The sequence below is a fragment of the Molothrus ater genome, chromosome 1, assembly GCF_012460135.2.
Source record: "Molothrus ater isolate BHLD 08-10-18 breed brown headed cowbird chromosome 1, BPBGC_Mater_1.1, whole genome shotgun sequence".
NCBI classification, from domain to species: domain Eukaryota; kingdom Metazoa; phylum Chordata; class Aves; order Passeriformes; family Icteridae; genus Molothrus; species Molothrus ater.
In genome coordinates this window covers 120,018,224-120,043,528 of record NC_050478.2, presented here as the reverse complement: position 1 = coordinate 120,043,528, position 25,305 = coordinate 120,018,224, and the positions used below count along the sequence as shown (strand labels likewise).

The following is a 25,305-nucleotide window of genomic DNA, read 5'->3' as shown; positions in this document are numbered from 1 at the left end:
AATTTCATTGTATCCACTCCTGTCAGGCTCTCTTCTGGGAGTACAGTGATTGTCCCTGAACCTTGGCTCTGCTAAGTGAGAAGCATTTTCAAAAATGTGAGTGGTTATCAGAGTGTCTGTGTAGCTGTTTCAAAACAATAGTATCCAAACCCCACAACTCCCAGAGCATCGTGGAATCATGGAACAGTTTTGGTTGAAAGTGACTTTACAGATCCTCCTGTTCCAACTCCCCTGCATGGACAGGGAAGCCTTCCACTAGACTAGGCTGCTCAAAGCTCCATCCAACCTGTCCTTGGACACCTCCAGGAATGGGGCATCCACAACCTCTCTGAGCAGTCTGTTCCAGCATCTTGCCACTCTCATAGTAAAGAATTTCTTCCCAATATCTAAAATGAACTAGCCTCAGTTTAAAGCCATTTCCTCTTCTGCTGTCACTACATGCCCTTGTAGAGAGTCCCTCCTCAAGTTCCCAGTAAGTCCCCTTCAGGTGCTGGAAGGTTCTGTAAGGCTTCCTGGGGACTTCTCCAGGCTGAACAACCCCAACTCTCTGTGTCTTTATAGGAGAGGCACTCCAACTCTCTGATCATCTTTTTGGCCTCCTCTGGGCTCACTCCATCAGATCCATGTCCTTTCTATGTTGGAGGCCACAGAGCCGGATGCAGAACTCCAGGTGAGGTGTTAAGAGAGCAGAGTAGAAGGGGAGAATCACCTCCCTTGACCTGCTGGTCACATATGCAATAAAGAGAAAATCAGCATTCCATGTCCAGGACTCTGCATGGCTTTATCATTCAAAATTAGCACTGCAGTGTTATCTGCCAAGCAATTGATAAAAATGCACATCACAAAATAAAGTCAAAAGATGGTCTTGAAATATTGCTTAGCAAGTAAAGCTGATTTGCCTTTGGACAATGGTAGTGGCCATGTATTTGGAGTTTAAGGTGGCCCTTTGGGGCATCCTGCTTCTCAGGTGGAGGTGTTATTTGGAAACAGAGTGCATCAGCTCTCTCACAGTTGTTTTGACTGGATTGTGATTACATTTCTGACTTTTAAAGGCTAAATATGACTTTATGTCCAGATTATTTCAAATCGTCTCTGTCTTTGCCATACTGCTGTTAAAACTGCTGGCAAAATGTTTTCTTTGAGCTTTTTGTCTTGATATGTTACATGCCCTGCCTATTTTCTCTTTATTTTTGGGGAAGAAATTGCACAGCAGAAAGGACAGTTAATTTAAACTTGGCTGGTTTCTTCTCAAAAGGGTATTTGCTTCACTCAAGACAAATGGCTTAAACAATATTATATATTATTACGTTATTAACTTGGAGCTTAGAAAATATAGGTTCTTAAGAACCTGGGGCTGGCAATTTGTAAAAATCTAAATTACTCATAAGTCTCGTATTAAAGGTTATTTGCTAATGATTTTAAGAAATAGTCCTGTGAACTGTCAAGTACTGCTTTTTCAAGATGAGTCATGACAGCCATGTGTTTGAAAGATAAAATGGGAATCTCTTTGCCAAAAGGAAAGCAATAAAATAGCCATTCCAAACTTGACTTTTCTCCTCATTTACAGACCTTGTATCTTCTTGTGCTTCAATACAACATGCTCAAATGCAGTCTTTGAGAAAACGAAATGCACTGCCCGTATTGTTGATATTTTCATTAATGTAATAATTTTGAGGTTGCTTTTGTGGCAAATTTACTGTGTATAAACATGGTGTGGGTCACTAATTTTACATTGAGGGAAGATCTGTCAGGCCTGCTGTTTGCAGTTGATAGCAGTTGTAGTGTGTCTGCCAGCTATTTTCAAAAATTGTGTTTGACTTTCTCATACTGATGTACAATATGACGTAAATGTGTGTAGGAGTCCTCAGGAGGGGACAGCTCTTAATATGTTCTAAATATTTCAGATTAAAATGATCAAGCAGTATTCTGCTTCTGATCTTTTCCCTTCAGTCTTACATATGAACTGACTTTGCAGTTGATTTTAGGGAAAACCTAGTACAAAGTAAAGTTGTAAACAGATTCCTGTTTTGGAATTCAGTGTGTTGAACTTTATAAGAGTTAGCAGTAGACCCAAGTTCTGACATGTTTCCTCTTATCATAGACTTAAATATTCAGTGCTAACCACACTGGGGGTTGGTTGAGACTGTGTAGCATTTCTGCTCAGAACTAAGTCTCTGTAAGAATTGTCTTGTTCCTACTGTAAATAATTACCTGCATACCTAAATTTTATTGCTTCTTTACTTAAATGAAATGAGTCTTGTCTTACATGTTTGAAAGCTGTCACTTGTTAGTACTGCTGCTTATCGCAAATCTGCACTTTTGTGTGAAAAGTGAGCAAGTCTGGTTTCTGTTGAACACATAGCTGTCATTATGTTAAATATTCTTTAATACCCTACATTCAGTCATTGCTGTTGGATTGTCACAAAGGTTGTGGGGTTTTTTCCTCTTTTATTCTTACAAGTGGGATTTGTAATTTCTGAATTGACACAGTGCTAAAATTAAATGCCCATTTTGTCACATCTACGTCATTATAAAACTGAGCATAGACCAATTGTCCTGAAGATGATATTTATTCCATAGCAGAGTACTTAATTTTTTTATTATAAGTCAAATTAATTTCAATTGCTCCTGCTTTTCCTTTCACTTTTTGTTTGGTAGACTGCAGTCTGTGGCTTTTGGTTTTCTCATCAAATAGTGCCAGTTCTTGTAGTTCTCAGGAGTATTTGTGCTTGGGCTCAGTTAAGTTTTGTGGCTCTGTCTAATGCTGATGGAAATTACTGCCTGAAATCTATTAATAGAAAACCTAACTTTCTTCAGTTTCTCTTCTATACCTTGTCTCATTCACTGATATTTTGGATGTTTAAAAATACCAAAATTTGGAGCATGGCCATGTTTTTCTGTGTACCACATTCTGAGTGGTTAAGGCAAGGGATCAGTCATCAATGTTTGCTGTTCATTGTCAACATTCACCACTCAGCATCACAAAGTGCTGCTTCAGGTGCTTGTTGGAATTGATGAGAGTGGATGATGCAACAATAAATTAGCTTATTATTTCTTCTCAAATTTGTAAAAAGCAGCTGTCCCCATGTTCAAGTTTCTCCCAAGTGACACTAGTTGTAATCAGTAGCATCTCCTTTCTTCATTGAGGTCTCTTGGAAGGATGTGAAAGCCCAGAATTTCAGGATCTGCAAGATACAGTCTCAGTGTATTTCCTGCTTGCTTCTCATGGGAACTGGCTTTTCAAATGCAAGGCAATGTCTCAAGCCACTAGCAGTTACAAGACTGCTGAATGTTCATGAGACATGACATTTTTGTGACTTCCTGGGAAATGTTAGTCTTCTCTTAAATAGGAGATCTTGGTGCAGAGACCTGAGTGTTCATCACCAGGTATGGCAGAATAATTTGTTGTATCCTGAACTAAAAGTTAGAGGTCCCACTTGCATTAAACACAGCAGCAAGTCTCTGTTTCAAGAGAAACACAGGCAATGTATCAAATCCTGCTGAGTTCACACACTGTTGCTGTTATGGCCAGCTGGAGTGTTACACTGTTCTGCCCTGCCTGGTTATCAGAAACCTTGAAATTTCACCAAATTATTTTATCTTTAATCCTCTACCTTGATTGAGTCAAATGATGTCATTTAGAAATATTTTATTCGTAGATAAGACTACATGAAAGAAAACTTACCTTATCCTTTGATTAATTAGCATGGTTTTGTTTTGCTCTTAATAGCAAACATTTTCTTGTCTGACTTTTATCTAGTTAAAACTTTTGTCTAATTCAAATCTCAGCCATTGAATCCTGCCAGCAGTTAGTCTGCAGATTTTGGGAACCTTTTAGTATTAAAAGTCCTTAGAAGTACTTATGTTTTGAGATGAGGTGAAATAAAGAGTTTGAGCTGATTTTAAAAATACATTCACTGGAAGGCACATTCTGTAGAGCGTAAAATAATTTCTTTATAAAAAATCCCAGACTCTTCATAACTTAGCTACATTCTGTTAAAAACGCATGGTAGCACTAGATGTTAATACATTTATGTAACATAGTGTCTTAATACAACATTTTTTTCTATGCTCTAGCATTTCCATTCTGGTTCTGCTTTTCTTTGCTTGCTAAACTTCCTTTGCTGAGTTGCTCTCATGTACTCACAGCATGGATGGAAGCATCTCATGGTCTTGAACTTTTCTCTCTGTGGGTTCAGTCCCATTTCCACCAGAGAGCACCTCTCTGTGTATAACCCATAGAGAGCACTGGCAAGCACTCTGCTCTAAGCAGGGGGGAACAACCTTTTTTAGTCTCCAGGAGGCGAAAGAACTGAGCCAGGAGCTGACCATTTCCAGATTGCACTGAAAGAACCCCTTTTTCTTCTCTTGTATTCCTTCTTAATTAAAGGCAAAGGAGTGAAGCAGTAGAGAATAAAAAAAAAAAAAGAAAAAAGAAATCCTCATCAGCTATTACTCAAAAATTTTAATTAACCATAGTCATCAAACTTGTCTTAAAAAGAACACGATTGTCAGTGGACATGCCCATACAGAACTTAATTGCTATATATGGCACACACCTCAGTACTGAATTCTCCAGTTAGATGTTGCAGATACTTGCAGATGGAATGCTCTGAGTGGATGTTTATGAAAGTTATGAGAGCCTTGATGAGCTGTCTTCAAGAAGCGTGGACATTTTATGGAATGAGGAGAGAAGTCAGCAGTAATATCTAAGAGGTTGAGAGGGGAGGGAGTGTCTTTTCATTGCCCTCATATGGACAGAATTGAAAAGGTTCTTAGCACTGTAGGTGCCTGTACTGCTAATACAGAGACTGACAGTGAGCAATGACAAATGCAGCAAATTCCAGTGATACGATTTCTGTGCCCTTCCAGAGGAGATGCGAAGGTCAGAAAAATGAGATTTATCTCCAGTATTCTATTCATTTTTTATCAACTGGTAAGAGGAGGAATCCTAGTTTTCAATTAAGAGTTTTCAGTTAGGAGTTCTTAAACTGATGAAATGTCTATGTCATTGACATTTAAGTCAACAGGTTTTCAGTTTTGACTTGAAAAACCAATGTTTTTGTGTAATATTCAGTCAGAGGAGTTTGAAACTACCTAATATTTGAAAACTGTATGTTTGTGTCTACATTTATTGAAATGTAACACATGTAAATCACTATAGTGTTTTAGTTCTTTATCTGAGCAGTAATATCCTTATAGTGCATCACAGCAGTCAGTCCTAAAAGCTTCTGGTTGTTCTTTATGCTGGTGCAGTGCCCTTCCAGTCTTTCTCACAAGGAGTGAGACTTAATGCTGCCCAGTCAGCTTTCCTAAAAGTCAGTGGCCTCGTGCCTTGAACAAAGCCTGGTGAGTCATCTTTGCAAACTCTTAGAAACACAGATTGAAATGTCTTGCTATTTTGCAAATGAGGGCTGTTACTATAGCTGTCAATTTGGCTACTCCAAACTGATAGGATTGAAGGGATTGTGAGGGTGGAATTGGATCCTCCTGGGTATGGTATAGAGAGTGAGAGAATGGACTAAGAAGTTATGTTTTGGAATTAAAAAGACTGAAGAGGTGTTTTGAGATGGCTTTACCGGTCCTTGCCTCAGGTGTGGGTATGTTAGAAGGGCAAAGACCACCAGATTATTGTGGTATGTCCTGTCTACCTGATTGACTCTTTCTTAAGGAAAAAAAGGAAGGAAAAGAAAACAAACTTTAAAAAATGGTGAAATGCAATGAGGACAGTGTTCTGTTTATCAGTTTCAATTATTTGAACATAAACATAAATGTTTTAGTGAAGCTGCATCTTCCCCATGTCTGTTGCGAAGTCATCTGCAGCTGAGCAAAGAAAATGAAGTATTAATGAAATACATTTCTTAGAGAAAACTTAGGTGCATCTCTTCTGCTGTGTAAGATCTGTGTCTTATCCTAACATGAAAAAGTCTCCAATGCTAGAACTAGTTTTGAATGTCACCTGCTCATCCCCAAATTGAGTGTGTGATGCCTGTGAAACTATTTGAAAGGTAGCAACAACTCTGTCATTTAATTGGAAGCATATATCACTGCCTGATAAAGCCAAAGAGCCCTTTCTTCTTGATGTTGCATGTTCCCTTATTCCCACTCAGAGCAGTGTTTTCTGTCAGGAGTATTCTTTCACTCATTTCTCCTTTCCCTTTTTGTCTAGAATTAGTCTGTACACTGCAGTGGAATGTTCCCACTTCTCCATTAGTTTTATCTGTATACTGTTCTTCACAAAGCAATCTTTTTAACAACATCTGTGTACTTTCACTGCTTTTTCAGCCTTCATCTCCTGTTTTATTGCTACAATGACTCTTCTCTGTTACCTCCTTTTTACTTACACATAGCTCTTTCTTTAACACTGTGATTATTGTGTTTGTACTCACCATATTATTTTGAATTTAAATTTCTCATTTTATGATTCCTGTAAATATCAGTGAGATAGTTTTAGCTATGGTATCCGAATGGGATGCTTGCTCCCACTTTTTATGTTTTCCTTAGATTTGTACTTCACAAGTGAAGTGTTTTGTATGTGAACATTCTGTGAAAGTTCATTTTTCTTCTGATGATTGTCTGTTAATATATTTTCTTGAATATCAGAGATGCTCTCCCTAATCTTCAGGTTTTGTCCCATTAGTATCATTTTCCAATTTGACCAGTATGCTTGATGCAGCTTCTTTAGATAAGGAATTCATATGGAAAATGTAAATGAGATAAAATTAAGATTGCAAAGCAGTTCCTGTTCTGTTGGGATAAAAGTTGTATGTAACTCCAAATAATGTTCATTTTGCTTGCCCTATGCAGTGTAGTGCTTTGACAAGGGGGGACATACTGAGAAAGGCCTGGGAAAAATAAACCCCCTTAATTTACTGTGAATGTGTTTTTCTTCTGAATGTTTTCTCCTTATGGAACCAGATTCTTTCTTCCTGGACTGAGGATCTTCCTCACAGATTCCCTCTGTAGCATGGAAAAGAGAAGAATAGAAAATAGGATTCACGCTGCTCCAGAAGGGGCCTCGTTCCCGTTTCATTTTCAGCTGCTTTGCTGCAGAGAGGTTGGGCCTGAGCTCATGATGTTGATCACAGTGTTGGGGCAGGTCTCCCCAGAGCCTTGGGCAGGGCTGCCTTCCTGAGTAGAGCTGTCCTTAGGGAGAGGGGTAAACAGAAGGGGTGATGGGGCAGCATTGACAAAATTGTATGCACAGGACAGCCACTATTTCTTCACAATTTCCATTTTATTTTCCTGTGAGTACAGCCACAGTCTCTAAAACTGTTTTCCAGTTTCCTGGAGAAACCATAAGTTAATGATCAATGCTGTCTTTAAGAATGAAGTGGTGTAGAAGGAATTACAGGGAAGGACCCACAAGAATCACCAAGTCCAACTCTTGGCCCTGCACAGCACCATCCCTAAGTCACAGCCTGTGCCCAAGAGCATTGTCCAAACACTCCTTGAACTCTGTCAGGCTCAGTGCTGTGACCACTTCATTGAGGAGCCTGTGCCCAACCACCCCTGGGGGGAAGAACCTTTTTTTTCTAATATCTACCCTAAAGCAAAAGGACATAATTCTGTTTCTTGATCATATAGGAAAAGAGCAGGTACAAAGCTGCAAAAGTGGTTCTGTGGGCTTGATAATTATTTTACAGTGCTTCATCCACAGCTTTCTTAAGTAGTCTGCAAATCCCAACAATGAAATGTCTGGGTAAGGCTATGCAGGTCTGTGCCCAGCTGCATTGCCCAGTGCTGTCAGAGGAGGACAGAGCTGGGGGAAATAAATTGGGGATGTTTATGCTGTGTGCTGAGGTAATAGGGAAATGGTGCTAATGCAGAAAAGGAAAGGCTTGTTCTGTAGTCTGTGAACTACTTCAGTGAGGGCAGGACAGAGCATTGGGCTTGTCTGTGTACTTTGCCTTTTACAAGCAGGAAAACTTCTGAGTAGCGAGGTGCAAACCTGCCTGGGGTTTGGCATTTAGGAGGGAACTGTGAAGCTAAAGCTTAGGTAGATTTCCCCACTTGACAGTGTCTTTAAAAAAATACATAAGATATTTGTCGTGGTACTGAGTTAAAGCAAGATAAATGATGTCACTTAATATATGGAAGCACTGACACTGGAGTTTGTAGTGTGGATCATTTGTTATTTATGCTTTTTTGTATTTACAGGAGAGTTGTGTGCTGGGGGGATTTGAACCATAGGTTGTTGCTGAGAGAAGAGTATTTATTGCAACAGAACTAAAATTACAGGCAAAAAATTAAAGTACTCTTGGGGGAAAAGAATAATTCTAGCTTGCCAGAAACTCAGTATTAAGCATGCTTAATATTCAGTTTAGTCTCATATGACATGTTTATGACCAAAGTGTATGCCCCAACAAAGGCACTGTTTAAAAATGTCTTTGCTAATTAGTTTTGGTGCAAGAAGTAGAGAGAGCCCTTATATTCATTCCTCTTCCACGTCGACAGCACAATTTGCTCTTCGATAGAGGGAGATGCAAAATGATTTCAAGTGTGCGGGGTTTGGGTTTCTCCAGGAGTCGTACACTTAAAACCAGCAGAAGGGAGGGAGGGGAGTTGCTCTGTTATCATCAAGCTCTGCTAATGTAGCCCGGGTGCCACGTGACTGCAGAAAAGGCTATTATCTCAATGAAAAGGAAACTGCTTTTTAGAGCAGCAACAGAACAGAAGCAGGAGGAATTTTCGAGTACTCCACCATGCTGGATTGTCAAAGGGGGATCTCTCTGATCAGCAGTTAGGGAAGGATTAGCGTGGCCAGTTTGTCAGCTGTCATTAGAAGCAGATGACAGAGATGATAAGCTGCTGTGTGCGCACGTCCTCACTCAGCATGTGCTTTGGTTTACATCAAGACATAACACAGGTTTGGGATAATGGAGAGCTGATATTTTTAAAGCTGTAAATTTACTGGTAATCGTCTGGGGTTTTTTTTCTTTTTTTTCTTTTTCTTTTTTTCTTTTTTTCTTTTTCTTTTTTTTCCCTCCTGTTTTTAATAAAAAACCAGTGTGATGAGTGGGGGATTTATCTACATTTTGATCTGAAGACGGAGAAAAACTAATAAGATCTGCCTTCATCGGCAAGGGCTGGAAGATGACAAGGTGTGTTTCTGAAGTGCTGTGACTTCATTGTTAGTGCTTTCTCTTTGCATATGTGTGCTCCTGTGTGCATCATAGGGGTCTGGATGTCGGGGGTGCAGGGGGGCTGGGGGGTCTTGGTTTGGGGGAGTGGGAGGATCAGTTTATTTGTTACAGAAAGAGAGTTTAAAGATAATGCTTCTAATTAACAATTGCAAAAAAATAATGTAAATTCGAGTCTGCAGTTTCTGTCGTTCCCCTCCCCCGTTTTAATGGCTACAGGTGTACTTGTGGTTGCCTGTGACAGTTTTATGGGTTTATGAGACTAAATATATCTTAGTGCACAGGAAATATTTTTGTAAGCAAATTTTCTGGCATCCAGAATAATACACAAACCCATCTATATTTTCCCACTGTCAAGAGGAGGTGGAGCCTGAGAGTGTCTTTTTCATTGCAGTAATTACTATTCAATATTCAGTAATTTATATGCACATGAAAAAAGTACAAAGTATGTCAGAGTGAGACATTTTTGCAGTAAAGCCTTCTCTTTCTGACCAAGAGCTTGAGTAGACAAAACACACTGAAATATTGGTAGTTGTTATATAACTTTCTCTATTCTCTAATCTTAAAAATTTTCTTTACAAGTACATGCTCATGTAAACAGAATGACATTCAGTTAATCTTCAGACCTCGTATTTATCTCATGGTTATGCATGATGATGTCATTAAATATCTCAGCAGTATTTACCTTTCTTTTAACCTTGGGAGGATGGCATTTAATATTGCAGATTAATTGACTAATAATATCCCCCTCAAAAAGGTTATTGGTAGTTACTTGTCATAAAGTGAAGACAGTATGCTGTCTCCCCTCCTTGGGAAGTTATTGCAGGCTTGTTGACTTTATTTTCCTCTTGTACACAGCATTAAGCCCAGTGTTTCTCCTTAAATCACAGCAGTAATACTAATCCTGGAGCACAAAAAAAGAAGCTAAAATTAAGTGTTTGGATTTGTATAGGAGTTCTGGTTGTCATTTCTTTAGAAATTCGCCTCCAAAGGTAAGGGCAGGGTTGAGAGGATGCATATGATCAGTCATTACGGCAGTGCACTGGCAGTTTGCTAAAAGTGTGTTTTCCCAGATTCATACTGAAATAGTGGTGGTGACTATCATGCTTAGAATCAGTTTAATAATTAACTAAATACATACAGGAAATGCCTTAGTTTATTTTATTTAGAACTTTGAAAAACTTGTGCTACTTTGAGATAGGAGGGAGAAAGGAAAATATTATTGTTTTTCAAATTAATGTAGTTGGTGTTTGAAGAGACTTTATTTCATACTGTGAGGGCAGAGCCAGAAATGTAAACAAGTTTGGGCTATTTATTTGCTTGTTCTCTTTTGTCTCAGTTTGATTATTTTAATTGCAGCATGGTAACATTTTGGTACAGGGGCCTGGGGCAGGCGGTGCCGTGGAGTGGAGGCTTGAGAGCTTGTCACGTTCACGGCACCAAATGTCGAAGCCACAAGAACAATGAAACTTCCTCTCTGCTTCTTGTGTTTTCTTCCTTTATTTCATTACAGAAGATTTAACAAGATAGTGGGGGCTGAGTAGTGCTTTCTGATATGTTGGCACCTATGTGTTGTAGCAAAATAAATTTTTGCTGCTTGTACAGTCATTTTGATTTCCCTGATGCCTTTTAGGATGTATTAAGGGGGGGAAATTGGAACAAAATCAGCCTTTTGTGTAGACTGTGTTCTTCAGGTGGCTCTGTGTTCTCACAAACTCAAGTTGGGATGTTTTCTTTCGTAAGCAGTTTCTTACAGACTTATTGTATCTAGCATATATAAAACTATCTTTGACCAGAATAATTTTGTTTGCCCACTTTTCAAAATTGTGTATACTTCTGTAGTCAACAGGATTACACTGGTAATGTTCAAAATGTGTGGCTCTCTTTTTTTTCTTTTCCCCATTTTGTTGTTATCTCTGTAAGGGGAATTTCTCATGCAAGGAAGGAGGGAAGGTGACTGCATTGCAAAATGTACCAATATTGTAAGGAAAAACCCCTCCTTGGCAGATGTGAACTAGAGGTGTACTTTGAAATGTTTGGGTTTTTTTCACTCCAGAGTTCTCAGAAGAATTTTTAATAATAAATGTCAGTGGGAAGTCAACTGTCTGGTTAGATTTTATAATGACATTTTATTTATTTATTTATTTATTTATTTAGGCTGGTCATAGAAAAGAATGAGGAAGGTGCAAAAACAACCTTGATTCTCAGAATCTACTTTATTAAGTAGAATAAGTTTGTTAGCACATTAATACATAATAGCCCCATAATTGTAGCAAGAAAGCTGAGTTAAGGACTGAGGACTGGATCTACAAGCCAAGCTGTTGGAGCTGAGTAAATGAGAAGGGTGTTTGTAAGTTGATAATCACTGTGCTTGTGAGGAAATCCCAATGGAGTAATTCTACTGCCTGTATTCCTCCTGCCACTGTTCATCTGTGGCAGGCCTAGAAGGATGCCTGAATTGGACTAAAAATTCTGATTGGCAGGTAAAGCTTTGGTCTCTGGAGGTGAGGTGTACGATGTGAAAGCCTGGTGTTTCAGAAGTGGCTGGTCTCAGTTCCCAGGAGCGAGGCTGATCCCTGTGTGGCTGCCCTGATAGCTGAAGGTGCACTGTGGGGCCCTGGGTGGTGAGCATACAGAGCATGGGGATCCATGCAGGAATTGGGCAAAAATTGTGAATGAAGACTCAAGCCAAAGGTTTATAATAAATGCATTTCATTTGCAGTCTGTGTTGTACCTGAATATCCTCTTTGCTGCTTCTATTTAATTTTCTCCTATGCACTGTCCCTAAACAAACTTCATCAGGATGCTGTACTGCTGTGATTTTCCATTCCTGATAGCATAGGCTGTTGTGATTGAGCAACACAAGATCCTCCTGAAGAAACTTCTGTTAGAACTACTTGGAATAAAATTATTTTTGGTCCTTTTCCTGAAGTTTTGCCAGGTATTCAGTCCAAGTAGTTATAAATGTGTGTTATTTTTTGTTTTGAGGCTGTGTATTGCAGACTTCTGGTCAGCTCCTTCTATGAATGTAGTGGGTGTTCCTCTCTTTAGTGATTATATTCCATTACAATCCAAAATTAGAAATACTTGGAGTAGACATTGATTCTTTCTTAGCACTTGTGATTCTTTACCAGAAACTGTTTCATTATTAACAAAAATTATTCCACAAAGAGAATAAAATGGCTCATAATTAGCATTCAGCTTTAATAGTAGAATAACCTTGTTTTCTTTGGGCCACAGGATGCAAGCATAGCCTTTTCAGGCCTATGGAGTGATTTATGACCTACAAAAGAGAGAAATTACGGTTTGATATCTTCTTATAGTAGACTAGGAGGAGAATCAAAGCTTCAGTGAAGTCAGTGATAAAATTCTGATTTATTTCAGTTGAGTCATAGCCTCCCCATAGAACTGTTCTGTTTTTTTACAGTTCTATTTCTGCTTTGGGGAGCTTATAGAGAGCTGTTGTAAAGCTTGTAGGGTGTTGCCTGTAAGCATTGTAGAGGCCAAAGGTATATATGGATTTAAGATGGAATTAGGCATCACTGAAGATAGGTTCAGAGGAAGGAGGAGGCACAGCTGCACTGCAGCTAAGCTTGTACCACTGATTGTCAGAGACAGAGAGCAAGTATGGGGAGAAGGATCATGTACAGCTGCCTTGTACCTTCTTCCAAGACACCTGCTATTAGCTTCCATGACAGACTAGTCACAAACTCAGTGTTTCTTTTGGTTGACTCGTATAGCCATTTCTATGAATATTTTATGTGGTCACAGCCTGGATTCATATTTATGTGTGTGTATATACATATAGACACACATGACTACAAAGCTGGTGTTCATCAGATTTTATTTCTTGGCACTTGACTAAGTAAAGCGACAACTTTTTTATGAGTTTAATGCTTTTAAGTGCTTTAAAATGACAGTTATACTTTCATCTTCTTCTGTTATTGCTGGTTGCATTTTTTTACTAAAACAAATAAAATGAAGACTGACATGAAATTTGAAGTTGTTAGTAACTGTTATTCGTGTTCACAGACCAGTTTTTGAACTAATGAATGTATTAAAAACATCAAGTTAATCATACTTTGTGAGTGTTGGCAAGACACTCGTGTGTGGCTCTGACATAATTCGGTGGCTTTAATTTTTGATCTTAGTAACAATGTGTGTAGTTAGCACTCACATTAGCTTTGCCAAAAGTCTAATGTCCATCTAGTATATATTTAATTTAAGTACAAAACTACTACTAGCTCCCAACATTCTGCATGTTGGCAGGTGATACAAATATAATCGTTCATGCATATAGCTGTATCCTCTCAAAAAGCATGTATTAAATTGGTTGCTCCTCAAACTTTAATAAGAAAAAAGCTTTTTCTACTTCCCAACTCTTACACTGCTGCTCCAGTGTAAATGGATGGCACTGGCATGCATGGCAGTATCAGCAGGAAGCACCTGCTGGGGGAATCTACCTGTTCATACAAATAGGGGATGGGAGTAGAGGCCAAGCTCTCCATCTCGCCTCTCCCATAACATCCGGAACCACATCCTTGCCACTAGGCAGGCACCCTCTGGGACCAGGGTCCAGCAGGCCATCATAGGCTGAGGAGAGCGCTGAATTTTCCAGGACAGGCCCTCCAAATGCATTTCAGAGGCAGAGAGGATGGGTAGACTGTACTGGGCACTGTAATTACCAGGATAATTTGGTATGCAATTTAAAGAAGTGGTGCAGCATTCTGAACTTCTGGGGGCACAGAGGACATCAAAGTGAAGTCCAATTCACCTCACAGACAGCTGTTAAAGTTACCATGACTGTGGCCATTTGTGGAGCTGGGTACTACCATTTGTTTAACTTGAATATAAGTAGGTTTGACTTCAGACTGTTGTTAACTTGCAGCCTTCAGGAACAAAGCAGCTTGAATTCTTAATTTGAAAATTTATTATTATACACTGTTAAATGAAATGTATGCTTATGAAAGCATCTCAGTATTATAGAAGGAAGTGTGGAGTATGTATCTTGTACATATGTGTGCAGTGGGTTATTCTTTCACCATAATAATATCAAAATGTATTGAAATATTATAGATAATAGGTACGTACCTATTAAAGCATACCTATAAATTTAGGTATGCTTTCTGCAGCTCAGAGTTTTAATTCAGAACTTAGTATTCTAAATAATGGCCTGAAATTTCAACATGCTTCCTAGTAATGGGTGGTAAGTAGAAAAGAAAGATAAACCCTCTCGGTGCTGTAGGTATGTGAAAATTGAAAACATGAGTTCAGTTTTTCATGAGGCACCAGAGAAGATACATAGAGTTGGAGTTATTGAAGTGCAACAGAAGTTTCAGTAAGATGATGTGATTTCAGTAACAGTATCTATCTACTCTGGAGCTGAAGGAACATTGTTTTAAAGCCCAGGTTAGAGATATGAAAGGTGGCATGGAACTTAAGCATCTTTAGCTGAAGCCTGGGTTGCACATCACATTGCACCTGAGTGTGCAGACATGCTAAGCTGGTCTGAGTGACCAGGAGGACCAACACCTCTCTAGCTGTGTGAAGTCATTGAAATTCAGATTGATAAATGAAGGAACCTAAATTCAAATATGATAGGTTTCATATCTGTGTGTGTAGGTCCTATAACTCTGCGTGTTACTTACTGTATGCACCTTGTGTGGAAACACTCTGTGTTTCTGTCTGGCTTGCCCTCTATTTTTTACTTTTTACCTATACAGAACCATGTTTCCTGAGCTTTTTATCAATGGAATATATTTTATCTGATGTAAACAGACTGGTGTTTGACAGGCAGTTAACTGGAGTGAAATTCTAATGTAGGCAAGCCCACATTACAGAGATGTGTAAATGCCTTTGTTTATGAGATTGGTCATATTCATATTTTTCTCATTGCTAAGATAGGCATCTTGAAAATCTCACCAAACTGTATAAGCTTTCTGGTGTTGTAAGTAATGTGTACATTTGTGTCAGTTATGAGATTAGAAAATGTTCATGGATTTGAGTTTTTCCACGGTGTCTTACGCTTGTGAGAGTTGCTCCATTTTTCCTCTCCCTTGAGTCTGATTTTCTCCTTGCTCTTTGGTGGTTTCTGGAGAGGAAGTTGGTGTGATAATTTAAGTGGACAAATAACAGTTTGGAAACTGAGATTGGCAGAGAAGATTCAGTAGGAGTCAAAATATGCTTAACTCACTGTTCCAGAAGTATCATCAACTGGAAATGAAAGCTGTTTAAATACAAAGGTTCCCATAATATTATCCTTTTCTGTGTTGTTAGATTTGCTTCATTTATCAGCTATGCTATTCACAAAGTTTTATTTTAAATCACAGTAGATATGAATAATAGGCTTCAAAATGAGTCTCATAAATTCTTAATAACTGTGAACTACAAGAGAAAAATTTAAATTAAATAAACAACTTATGTGGGAATTTGGACTCCTTTTCCAGGGAGAATGCTTGCAGGCTTAGAATTTTTTGCAGCCAAAGTTTAATACTTATTAAAGGCATCATACAAGGCTAAATTGATTTAGAATAACTTTTGTTTTGGTTTGGTTTTTTAACTTAGCTTCCTACCTAATACAAACAAAAGGATGTAAGAGTGACTGATATATCTATGAATATATTCTGGCCTTGTATTTTGTTATTTAATTTGGTGTTTAAAAGGAACTTTAAGTGATATTTTAGTGATATTAACCTGCTTTTTTTTTTTTTGTCCTTGAGTATTAAGAATCACAAACAATTCTTCATAACTGGAGAAATAGAATCCCAGACCTGAAATTACAATACAAAGTCTTGAAGGGTTTTTTCAGTAGTAACACCTGTCTCCTCTTTGATGATGTTTTGATGCAAACAGATCTTTTCCTCTTTAAAAGTAGAAATCAAGCAAACCTGTTGTATATTAAGGAAAAAAAGAAAAAGGTGCTTCCTTCTTCTGATATTTTTTCCCTGTTGTTTTATTAGAGCCTGGTTTTGCTATTCCTGGGCATATTAGAGGTGCTGACGTAGCCTAATCCATAAGCAGCTGAGTGAGTGGCTCTGTTAAGAGCCTTAGCCTATGGGAATACAGAAGGTAGGAGCCAGCCTACAGAGCTGGGGTCAGTCTGGAGGGGTTTTGGCAAAGTCTCAAGCAGAACTGGGGGTTTCTTAAACCTGTGGGTTTGAGTAGCTGAGAAAAACCTCTTTCTCCATCAAGATGTAGGTGGATTTTACAGAAAAGTGGTATTAAATCCCAGTCTGTAACACTGAACATTAATGTTAGCCATTTATTTGATTGCTACAGCATGTGTTAAAGAGCTGCTGCTGCCCATTTGCAGCCTAATGTGTTTATTAGACGATCTTCCCAGTGGCATCTTGAAGTGTCTGCCAGGTAAAAAATTCATGAGCATTATTGGCTTTCAGGCTGCAAATGGAATATGTCATCTTCTTGCTGTCTAATACACCACTCTAAAGCCATTACACAGGAGTGAGGGAAAAGATTGAGGAAGGAGCCTTCAGCTTAAAAATGTGAGTAGTAGGTGTTGGAGCCAGTTTTCAGTTTTTATACATGGACTCAATGGCATTTCCAAGTAAATTATGTTTCTTTTCTTAGTTCTAGTTTGCAGAGTTGAAGAACAGAGTTTGCTAAATACTGCCATAAATCTTGTTTTAACGTTACCTGTAAAAGACTGCCTTTGAAATAGAAAGAATAGAAAATATAGAAGAGGCTACAGGTGCATGTCAGATTTTAGTACAAATCCTTTAAAGGTGACTAGAGTCTTTCATCTTGCTGCTATCACCTTCCTTGTAGGAACTCTGTTTTCCCTTTTAGCTTTATACTGTGTGACCATTGTAGGGTGGCAAAGGTTTTAAACAGTTTCACCTATAGTAAAGGTGGTAGTGCTGTTTTGAGAAAGAAGAATACCTTTAAATAAATTAGTTTATGTTTTTAATCTAAAGATACTATCACCAACCAAGGTATTGGACATCTTGTTTATTTTGACAGATTGGCGTTGTTTTGTTGGGGGTTCCAGGTGTGAACCCCAAGCACCACCCCAGTGGTGAAGGACAGGAATACCTAAGTTGGTTTTAGAGAATGTGGCTTACTTATACCAGGGATTCAGGAAGATGGTTTAATATATTTCTTACCTTCCTTATCTGTCACACTTCTTATTAGTGCATCTCTTGCTTAAATCTTATTTTACCAGACAATGCAGTCTTTTTTTTCTTGTATTTCCCTGGATTTTCGCCTCTTGTTTTTTTTTTATTCACTTTCAAACCCTTCTTCACGTCTGTGTGGATTTGTGGAAACTCCTGTGCCGAGTGAGGTTGCGTGTGAAAAGGCCGAGCTCTCCCAGTGCGCTGCAGCACGTGGGGCGGGCAGGCTCCATTCCCTGCCTGGGACTCTGACAGGTGCAATGGGCTGGGAGGTAAAAGTTCCTCCTGAGCTGCTGTGGCTGACCAAGGAGAGGTTGGCTTCAGGCTCCAGTGGCCCCCCCTCTCTGATCTAGTATCTTATCCTGCCTCTGACAGCAATTTCCTTTGGAGGCCTGGGAAAGTGGCTAGCAAGCGTTGCCTTTGCTGAAAAGGTTACAGATTGCAGTATGTATCAATATTCAATGTTTTCCAGTTCTGAAATGAAGCCAGTGAAAAAAGAGTTCATAAGCAGGAAAAAATGCAAAGAATCAGAATTTGCATGTGACTTCCAACTTTCCTCTGGCTTCTACCAGAATTAATGTTACACAGAGTACTTTTCTAATTTTGAAACTGAGATAGAAGGCTTTCTAGTCATGGCAACTTCACAGGAAAAAAGGATGAACTTTAATGGCTGTATGTTTGAGTAAACAATCACAGAATTATAAGCTGTTTTTTTTCAAATTAGCTGTTAGAGAAAAGTTTTTGCCAGACTTTTCACTGACTTGCAGAATAGTTTTGGTCACTTAACAGTATTTTTCTGTTTGTAACTCAGTAAACCACTGACTGTAGTAAATCTCTTCTATATGTATCAGTTGTATGTTCACTATATGTTCAGTTCATCTGTTGGTAGGCTGGAAGGGTGGTAGTACAGTACTGCTACCTGATTGTCCACTATATGGTACTTTACCTTTTGTTTGCTACTTTTCAGGTTGAAATAGCAGCTTTGAAGGTGTAATCCTCACTTATTCTTTAACTGCATTTGTTAGGCTTATAATAAATCTGACAGTTTAACAGGCCTTGTTTGGAAGATGGCCTGCTCTGATAAGAGATAAAATGCACATTATCTTCTTCTACATTGACTCTGGATGATTAACTGAATTCACTGGTGCTGAGGATCAGTGTTGGAAGGCTTGCTCTGCATGCCGTCTTCCTTCATGACATTTGAGGAGTTGAGGAGATGTAAAAATTCACACAAGTGATTTGTGCTAGATATTTTCCTGTCTCCCACTTCACGGTGCCTCTGCTTTTCTTTCCCATTTGAAAGATGGATGTTTACTATTGCTTTATAATTAGGTTAAGCCTCTCTGTGTACTCCAAGTTTAGCAGTTGCTGGTGGAGGATGTAAAGGAGGATGTGCCGTCACGACGAGAGCAGAGACTATTGTTTTATTACTGATAACAACAAAAACAAAACAAAAGAAACAAACAAAAAAGAAAAAATAAAAGAAAAAAGAATTTAAGCATATTTCAGGCTCTGTTGTTTTAGTCTCCCACATCTGGTAGAAACTAGTTAGTTGTCAATTGATGTGGCTACTAATGTGTACTATCCTAAAGTTTTTTAATTTAATTTTTCAGTGTTTGTGATTTGCATTTAACAATTGGAATTATTAGCCAGTGGGGTTTTTTTGCAAGTATTTTGCATGCTTTGACCTCTGGTAATGAAATGGAAAGAGGGAAAATGCACTTCGGGTCTTAAATATAAATAGGAAAAAAGTATTAAGCTACCTGATATGTCCTGTTGGTGTGGGTCATCAGTGGGAGAGTAAAATTAGTTCTTTGGATATTTTTAGTAAAAAGATATCTGATTGAATAATTATCTCCTTCCTTGTAGGAAAATGCTACAGTGAGTGTATTTATATTTCCATAGCTCTATTGCTCATTTATGCCCAGTGGAATTAAAGCTTGAGTAGCATCTTAGTCAGCATTAGAAGTTCAGTTCTTACTTATTGTTGTAGTTTTGGTGTTTTGTTGGGATAGGACTCATGGAAAAAAACATAATGTAGAGTAGAAAAATCTGGTACCACCACTGAAGGCAAAATACCAATACCACAGTGGGTTATTATATTTGTATTTTGGAGTGCAATACAGCTCTCAAACAACTTACACAATAAAAAAGGGAGTGCCTGGTCTTGCATGACAATTCATTCTGTGAGACATGCATTCAAATTCAACTTTGTAAGACAATTTATTTTAAAATAAAACTTATTTAATTCAGTATCTGACATATCATGATGGGTTTTTTTCATCATCAAGCATTTCTTTATCTCTCTCTCCTCAAAGCAGTGATTACTGCTGGTTTTGTTTTTACTAATTCCCAATTTGCTTAATCATTTTTCTGTACCTTGCTAAATAACCCTTACCAACATTTTCTTGATTTTTGTATTTTTATATGATAGAGCTGATATTACATTTCCACTACATCTAAAGCATTGAATGGATCGAATGGTTTAATTTCTTTATCGTTCTTCTTTCTGAAAATTCCAGTAGAGATGTATAAAAAGATCAGTGGATAAGATTAGAAATGGATAAATGCTGCTTTCTAATCTAAGGTAGCTCCCTTAAGGGGAAGTTTACTGTAGTAAAACTTTGAGTCTCTGACTTGCCATTCTACTCATAGTGTCTTTAGTTTTGAATTGTCATGTTTCCTGGAAAAATTTAGACTTCAAATGTGGGACTTCTGTTTTCTGAGCTGAGAAGTTCTGTGAGTAGCTCAGGAGCTTAGGAATATCTAAAAGTTCATTAAAAATTCTTAAGTTCTCCTGTTAAAATATTGAATGATATCATGTTATGAATGTTTGTGTAGTATAAAACTGTTGGTAATAGTTAATAACCAAGACATTTTGTTACAGATAAACTAGTATGTATTGAGGAAGTTAAGGCAGAAACCAAGAAGTATAATGTGCAATTTAGCTGCTTCGACCCACAGATGTTTATTTCTGTGTCTAAAATTCATCTATCAACTCAATAAAAATGTAATACATTTTCTGTTTCTTGCTTGGAAATTTCCCAGGACCCTGCTCCTTGGTACTATATGTGCCCAGAGGGACTTCCTTAAGAAAAATGTGGTTTTAGCTTCTTGCTTGTGCCTCATTCAATTTGTAGAAGTACCCAAAACTTCTCAAGTTCTTCATCTAGTAGTATGCATTGGTCTTGATTGTGAATTAGCTCATGGAAAAATATGTGAAACAGCTGCTTTCTTTTCAAAAGACATGAGGAAACTGGAAGAGTGCTTGCCTCTTTGACTCATTAGAGTCATTGCTGAGAAGTGGGAGATGGAGCTTTGCTACCCTCCTCAGCCTAAGGGAGTTAAATAAACCTCAGTCCCTGTGTCTCCAGACAGTGCTTGAACTGCTTACCCCTGAGTTTGGTGGTATGGACCACACCCCTAAAGACTCTGCCCTGCAAGAGTTGATCAGCATTGCCCTCTTTGCTTTGTAAACATCCAGCTTTGGCAGGCAGGTGGCCTAGCACCCAGGAGGCTGTCCTGCATGCTGGAAATACAGGCATGGCAGCTTGTCCTGCATGCTGGAAATACAGGCATGGCAGCTCTCTCTGAAGAGGAAGCTCCATCTCCATCACCCCGGTTCTGGCTGTTTTAGTTGGTAAGATAATGTTACAGAAGAGTCCATCCACACCTTCTAAAAGTTGATTGCTCCTCATTTCTGCAAACCAGGGAATAGATTTTAGTTTCTGAATTCCAGAAGAATCCCTTAGCTCTTAGATATCCCAGTCAGACCCTAAATACCCAGGGAGACAAGGGTTTGGGGTCACATCCTTTTGTTTTTAGTACTGTGTGCTAGGTATGGATGAGTGACTTTCATTTTAGCCTTTGAGATTTTTTAGATTGCTTCAATATCATCTGTCTAGCTCTCCACTTTCCAAGACACCTATCTCTGGATTTTACATTCTGCTCTGGAGCACAGTTACCTACAAGACAAGAAAATGGCCTATAAAATCTTTGAGGTCTAGAACAGGATTTTTAATTAAGACATAATGGAGAACAGAAAGAAAACATGGTGGTAGGTGGTAGATTTCCAGAAATAAATTGTGATGAGTGAGAAAGACACGGGTAACTCATTCTAAGAATAAACTGATAATGCTGCTGAGAAAAAAGATGTAATAGCCTGTAAGTGCAAACAAAATAAATACATATATTATTTGTTTAGTACTATTTGCTTTGTTTAAAAAGGAGAGAAGAAGGTGCTAGTTTTGTAATTATGATACTGCTTTTGTTCCCCTTGATACAGAGAATAAAGTTTAAAGTTTGTGGTGGGAGATGAGTTTTAATATGTCCTCCAAAGGCTGATAGTGGACCTAGTGGGATTCCTACAGAACAGCATTAGTGTGAATGCAGGAGGAATTGATTTATGCATTGGTAGAGCTACTGGTGAAACTTTGGTTCCCACAAAAATAAAACTTCCTTTTGAAGTAGGTCTGACAGAGTAGGTAGGAAAGCTGTCAATAACAGTTTCAGCATGCTTTCTTGAGGAGGGGAGGGTTTTGGAGGATGATGTCCACCATAAATGCTTACCTTCTTACTGCTTGGGAGGGAAGGGGAGTGAGAAGATGACAGTTGAGGGTTTGACAGTATTTGTGAATTGTTATGCTTGCTTTTCTCAAGAAAAATGGCTGATTTACATTTCTCAAGTATTACTTGGGAAGCATAAGAAATTAAGGGAATCCCCAGCCTAATTGTTCTGAACTTTAGAAGATCAACTCACCATCTGAGTCTGGATCAGAGATCAGATCTTGGGAATGTACGGCTTTCATCATGCTGACAATTTTTTCTCACCTTGGTCAGTGAAAAATTTAGTCATAGAAACAGAGCTGCAAGGACAGTTCCAGCTCTCCACTGACAAAGCTTCTGTTTTAAATATTGTCACTTTCCTTAATAGTATCTTGCACCTTCCTTGGAGCTCTTATTTGTGATACTTTTGAAATTGCATAATTTCGAGGAAGTGCTTAGCTCCTCATCTCTGAATGTATATTGCTACTACTTCTGTGCTTGGATAAATTCAGATGTGTGTGTCTGCTGGGGCTAGAAGTCAGTGAGGACAGACAGCTGTAGGGGAGCAGCCAGGGTCAGGGTGTCAGACCATGCTGGACACTGCAGAGTCCGTGTCTCGTGCTCCGCAGGGCGGCTGGCGCTGGCGCGGCTCTGCCAGTGCCCTGGTGAGGCCGCTGGGGGTTCTGCAGCCAGGACAGAATGGTGGAGCTTGTGGTGGTGCATCTTCCCTTGGAGAGTTGTGTCTGCTCTGCCACAGAACCTTCTGGCTCTGCTTACCGTGGGATCTTCTCAAAATAATAGCAGTGTGTATGTAGATATGCATATGCATGTATAGACTCAGTAGAGAAAAAGATAATCCAGGTGTCTTTCAAGTACAGTCTGGTACCATTCATGTCAAAGACCAGATGGAAGCTATATGTTACAGGCATGATACAGTCTTTCTAGAAACTTGAACAGTATCTAGAAGAAAGGAAATGACTCCACTCTCGGCTCAAACTGGTTAAAAAATACTGAGATCAGCTCAGTTGGTGAGAGCATGGGGTTAGTAACACCAAGGATGTGGGTTTGGTCCCAGTATGGGCCATTCATTTAAGAGTTAGACTCAGTGATCTCCATGTGGGTGCCTTCCAACTCAGAATATTCTGTGAAAAAATACTTGCAGTAAAAAGAATGTTTTTAATTTTTTTTTTTTTACTTTTAATTTAGAGAAATGTTAGGTCGTGGTCAGTTCTGAATCTGGAGTGGCTCCAATTCATTGTTTGCTTGCTCAGGTTTCAGTGGGCAGCATTTCTCAGCATCAACTGCTCAGACCTTAGTCTTTGTGCTGTTTCTGTTGATACCTGCAGTATTTCCACTCAGTTGGCTCATTGGGAAAACCAAGATTTCCAATGTGAACATCTGATTACCAACACACAGGCTGGCAGCTAGATTTTAAAAAATGTCAAAAAGAAAAAGGGAAGGGGACTGTGTCTTTAACCCCCAGCAATTCCCTTATTAGGTTCAGTGCATGGCTGACCAGGTCAGCAGAGGGAAAGGAGCTGGTGAGACAGAAATGAAGGGCTTGAAGGAGGTGGTGAACTCCCTTGTTTTGATACCTGATTTCCACTTTATGCCAAAATGAAGTGGTCATACAATTACAGGCTCCAGCTCTTATTTTAGTATGGTATGAATCACCTTTTGGGCACACTCACCTCCTTTAGGCCCCTCATGCTTATTTTTCTGCTAATCCCAAACACTACAGGAGCTCTCTGAAATGTCTAGCAACACCTCTCTGCCATCATCCTCAAAAACTGGCAGCAACTAGGCAGATGCTGAGCTGGGACCGTCCCATCTTCCATGAATTTTTGATCATTTACATCATCTCCCTGTGTCCTTTGGTGATTTCTGCCTCCAGAATATTGGTTCTTGTTAAGAAATGTGTAATCTGAGTTTCATGTGCTTCTACACAGCATAGGGAAACCAACAGTTGGGAGCAGGGCAGGATTTCCACCGGCTGTTTATTGCACAAATTATAAGCTTGTGTTATTTTACTACATTAGCTTGACAAGTTATTCTCCTTATGAGGTAGATTATACGTGCAAAATATTTATCAGTTCCTCAGCAATTTCTAGTGCTGGCAGATGTTCTGTTTCTACAGCTTTGTGTGTGTACTTTTGCAGGCATTATATTCTAATTTTTAACTAAAGCTGCATGTGCTACCTTTTCATGTAGGTGGGACACATGCTTTATTTCATGTATTTCAGTTCTGTCGTGTATTTCTTGTTGTATGGCACTATGGCTTTTCTTTTGCTTTTCATCATTCAACCTTGCAAATTTGCCATGAAAATTCAGCAACTCAGGCACAAAATATACTTATCAGTTCTTATGTAACTGGTAACAATCAGATTATAATGCTTTACTTACTCACCACAAATTTTCTTCTCAAGGAGTTTTGTGTTGCATTTTGTTGGATCATAAACACAGTGTTTTTATTGGTGTCTTTCAAACAAGCTCAATTTCATGTGATAGATTTGCCAAGTAAAATCTTCGTTGAGCATGGAATGAGAAAATTGTAAATGTGAACTGAGAACTCAAGACTTTTCCACCATAACCCTTTCTTGCACTTTCTTCCTTTTAGTTGCTGATATGTGTTCAAGATGAGTGGGATGGGAGAAAATACCTCTGACCCATCCAGAGCAGAGTCGAGGAAGCGCAAGGATCCCGATCAAGTTGGACCCAGGTTAGACCATTTATTTCTGGAAATATTGAGAGAATGAGTTAAAAAAAAGTTACTTGTGCTTCTGTTTTTCAGTTAAAAGATGACAAACAACATTCTTGCAAAGAGAAGTCAGTGCCAAACTACTTTATTGCAGCAATTCTGTGTTGTTGAGGGTTTGGGGTGGGGATGAGAACTATTCTCTTTTATTGTTGTTTGTTTGTATATTTTTGAATCCAACTTTGTGCCAAAATGCAGAATTTTGGTGACAATTTAGGAGAGGTGTAAAAATGGTTTTTGGCATTCACTGTAAGAAGTCTTCAGTCACTCATTTTCTCAATCTGAGCTTTTTTTTACCACCTCTGTTGTACATTATAATCTAGGTCTTGAAAAATATTTTCCAGCTTTACAGCTACCAACACAAATGCATTTTAAAGCATAACCACTCATTCATCTTTTCGTAAGACTGCCTTAAATCCACAAGGAGGCAGGGAGTATGGATTGCTCAGTGTAACTATTTAAGCTGTTTTATTTTCTCATGCACAATCACTATATAATACTCTTTGGATTCTCAATGCCGTGTGGGAGGGATACTTGTAAATATTCAAATCCTGACCCCCCTTCTCCCCCCCAAATAATCTTGTGTTTTCAATTTCTAATCCAAATCCTCTTTTGAAACAAAAACATGACTGCTGGAAAAGAAATAAGTAACATCTTTTCTCATGCTCCTTTCCTTGTTCCAGAGGAAACCTTTCTGTGGAGAAACTCCTAAGTTACATATTGTTAGTGA

General features: G+C 38.7%; 1 protein-coding gene across 5 annotated transcripts in view; it reads left to right on the top strand.

Annotated features, from left to right (window-relative positions):
• NCOA2 (nuclear receptor coactivator 2) overlaps positions 1–25,305 on the top strand; it is a 188,588-nt gene that overhangs the window by 89,657 nt on the left and 73,626 nt on the right. For 4 of the 5 annotated variants that reach the window (XM_036398948.2, XM_054514161.1, XM_036398928.1 and 1 more), the window contains one exon: positions 24,438–24,539. In XM_036398948.2, coding sequence (XP_036254841.1) covers positions 24,457–24,539 — 83 coding nt within the window. In that variant the 5' untranslated portion in view covers positions 24,438–24,456. Of the gene's footprint in view, positions 1–9,010; positions 9,105–24,437; positions 24,540–25,305 lie in introns of all 5 variants that reach the window. The other variant, XM_036398938.2, reaches the window with a different exon arrangement.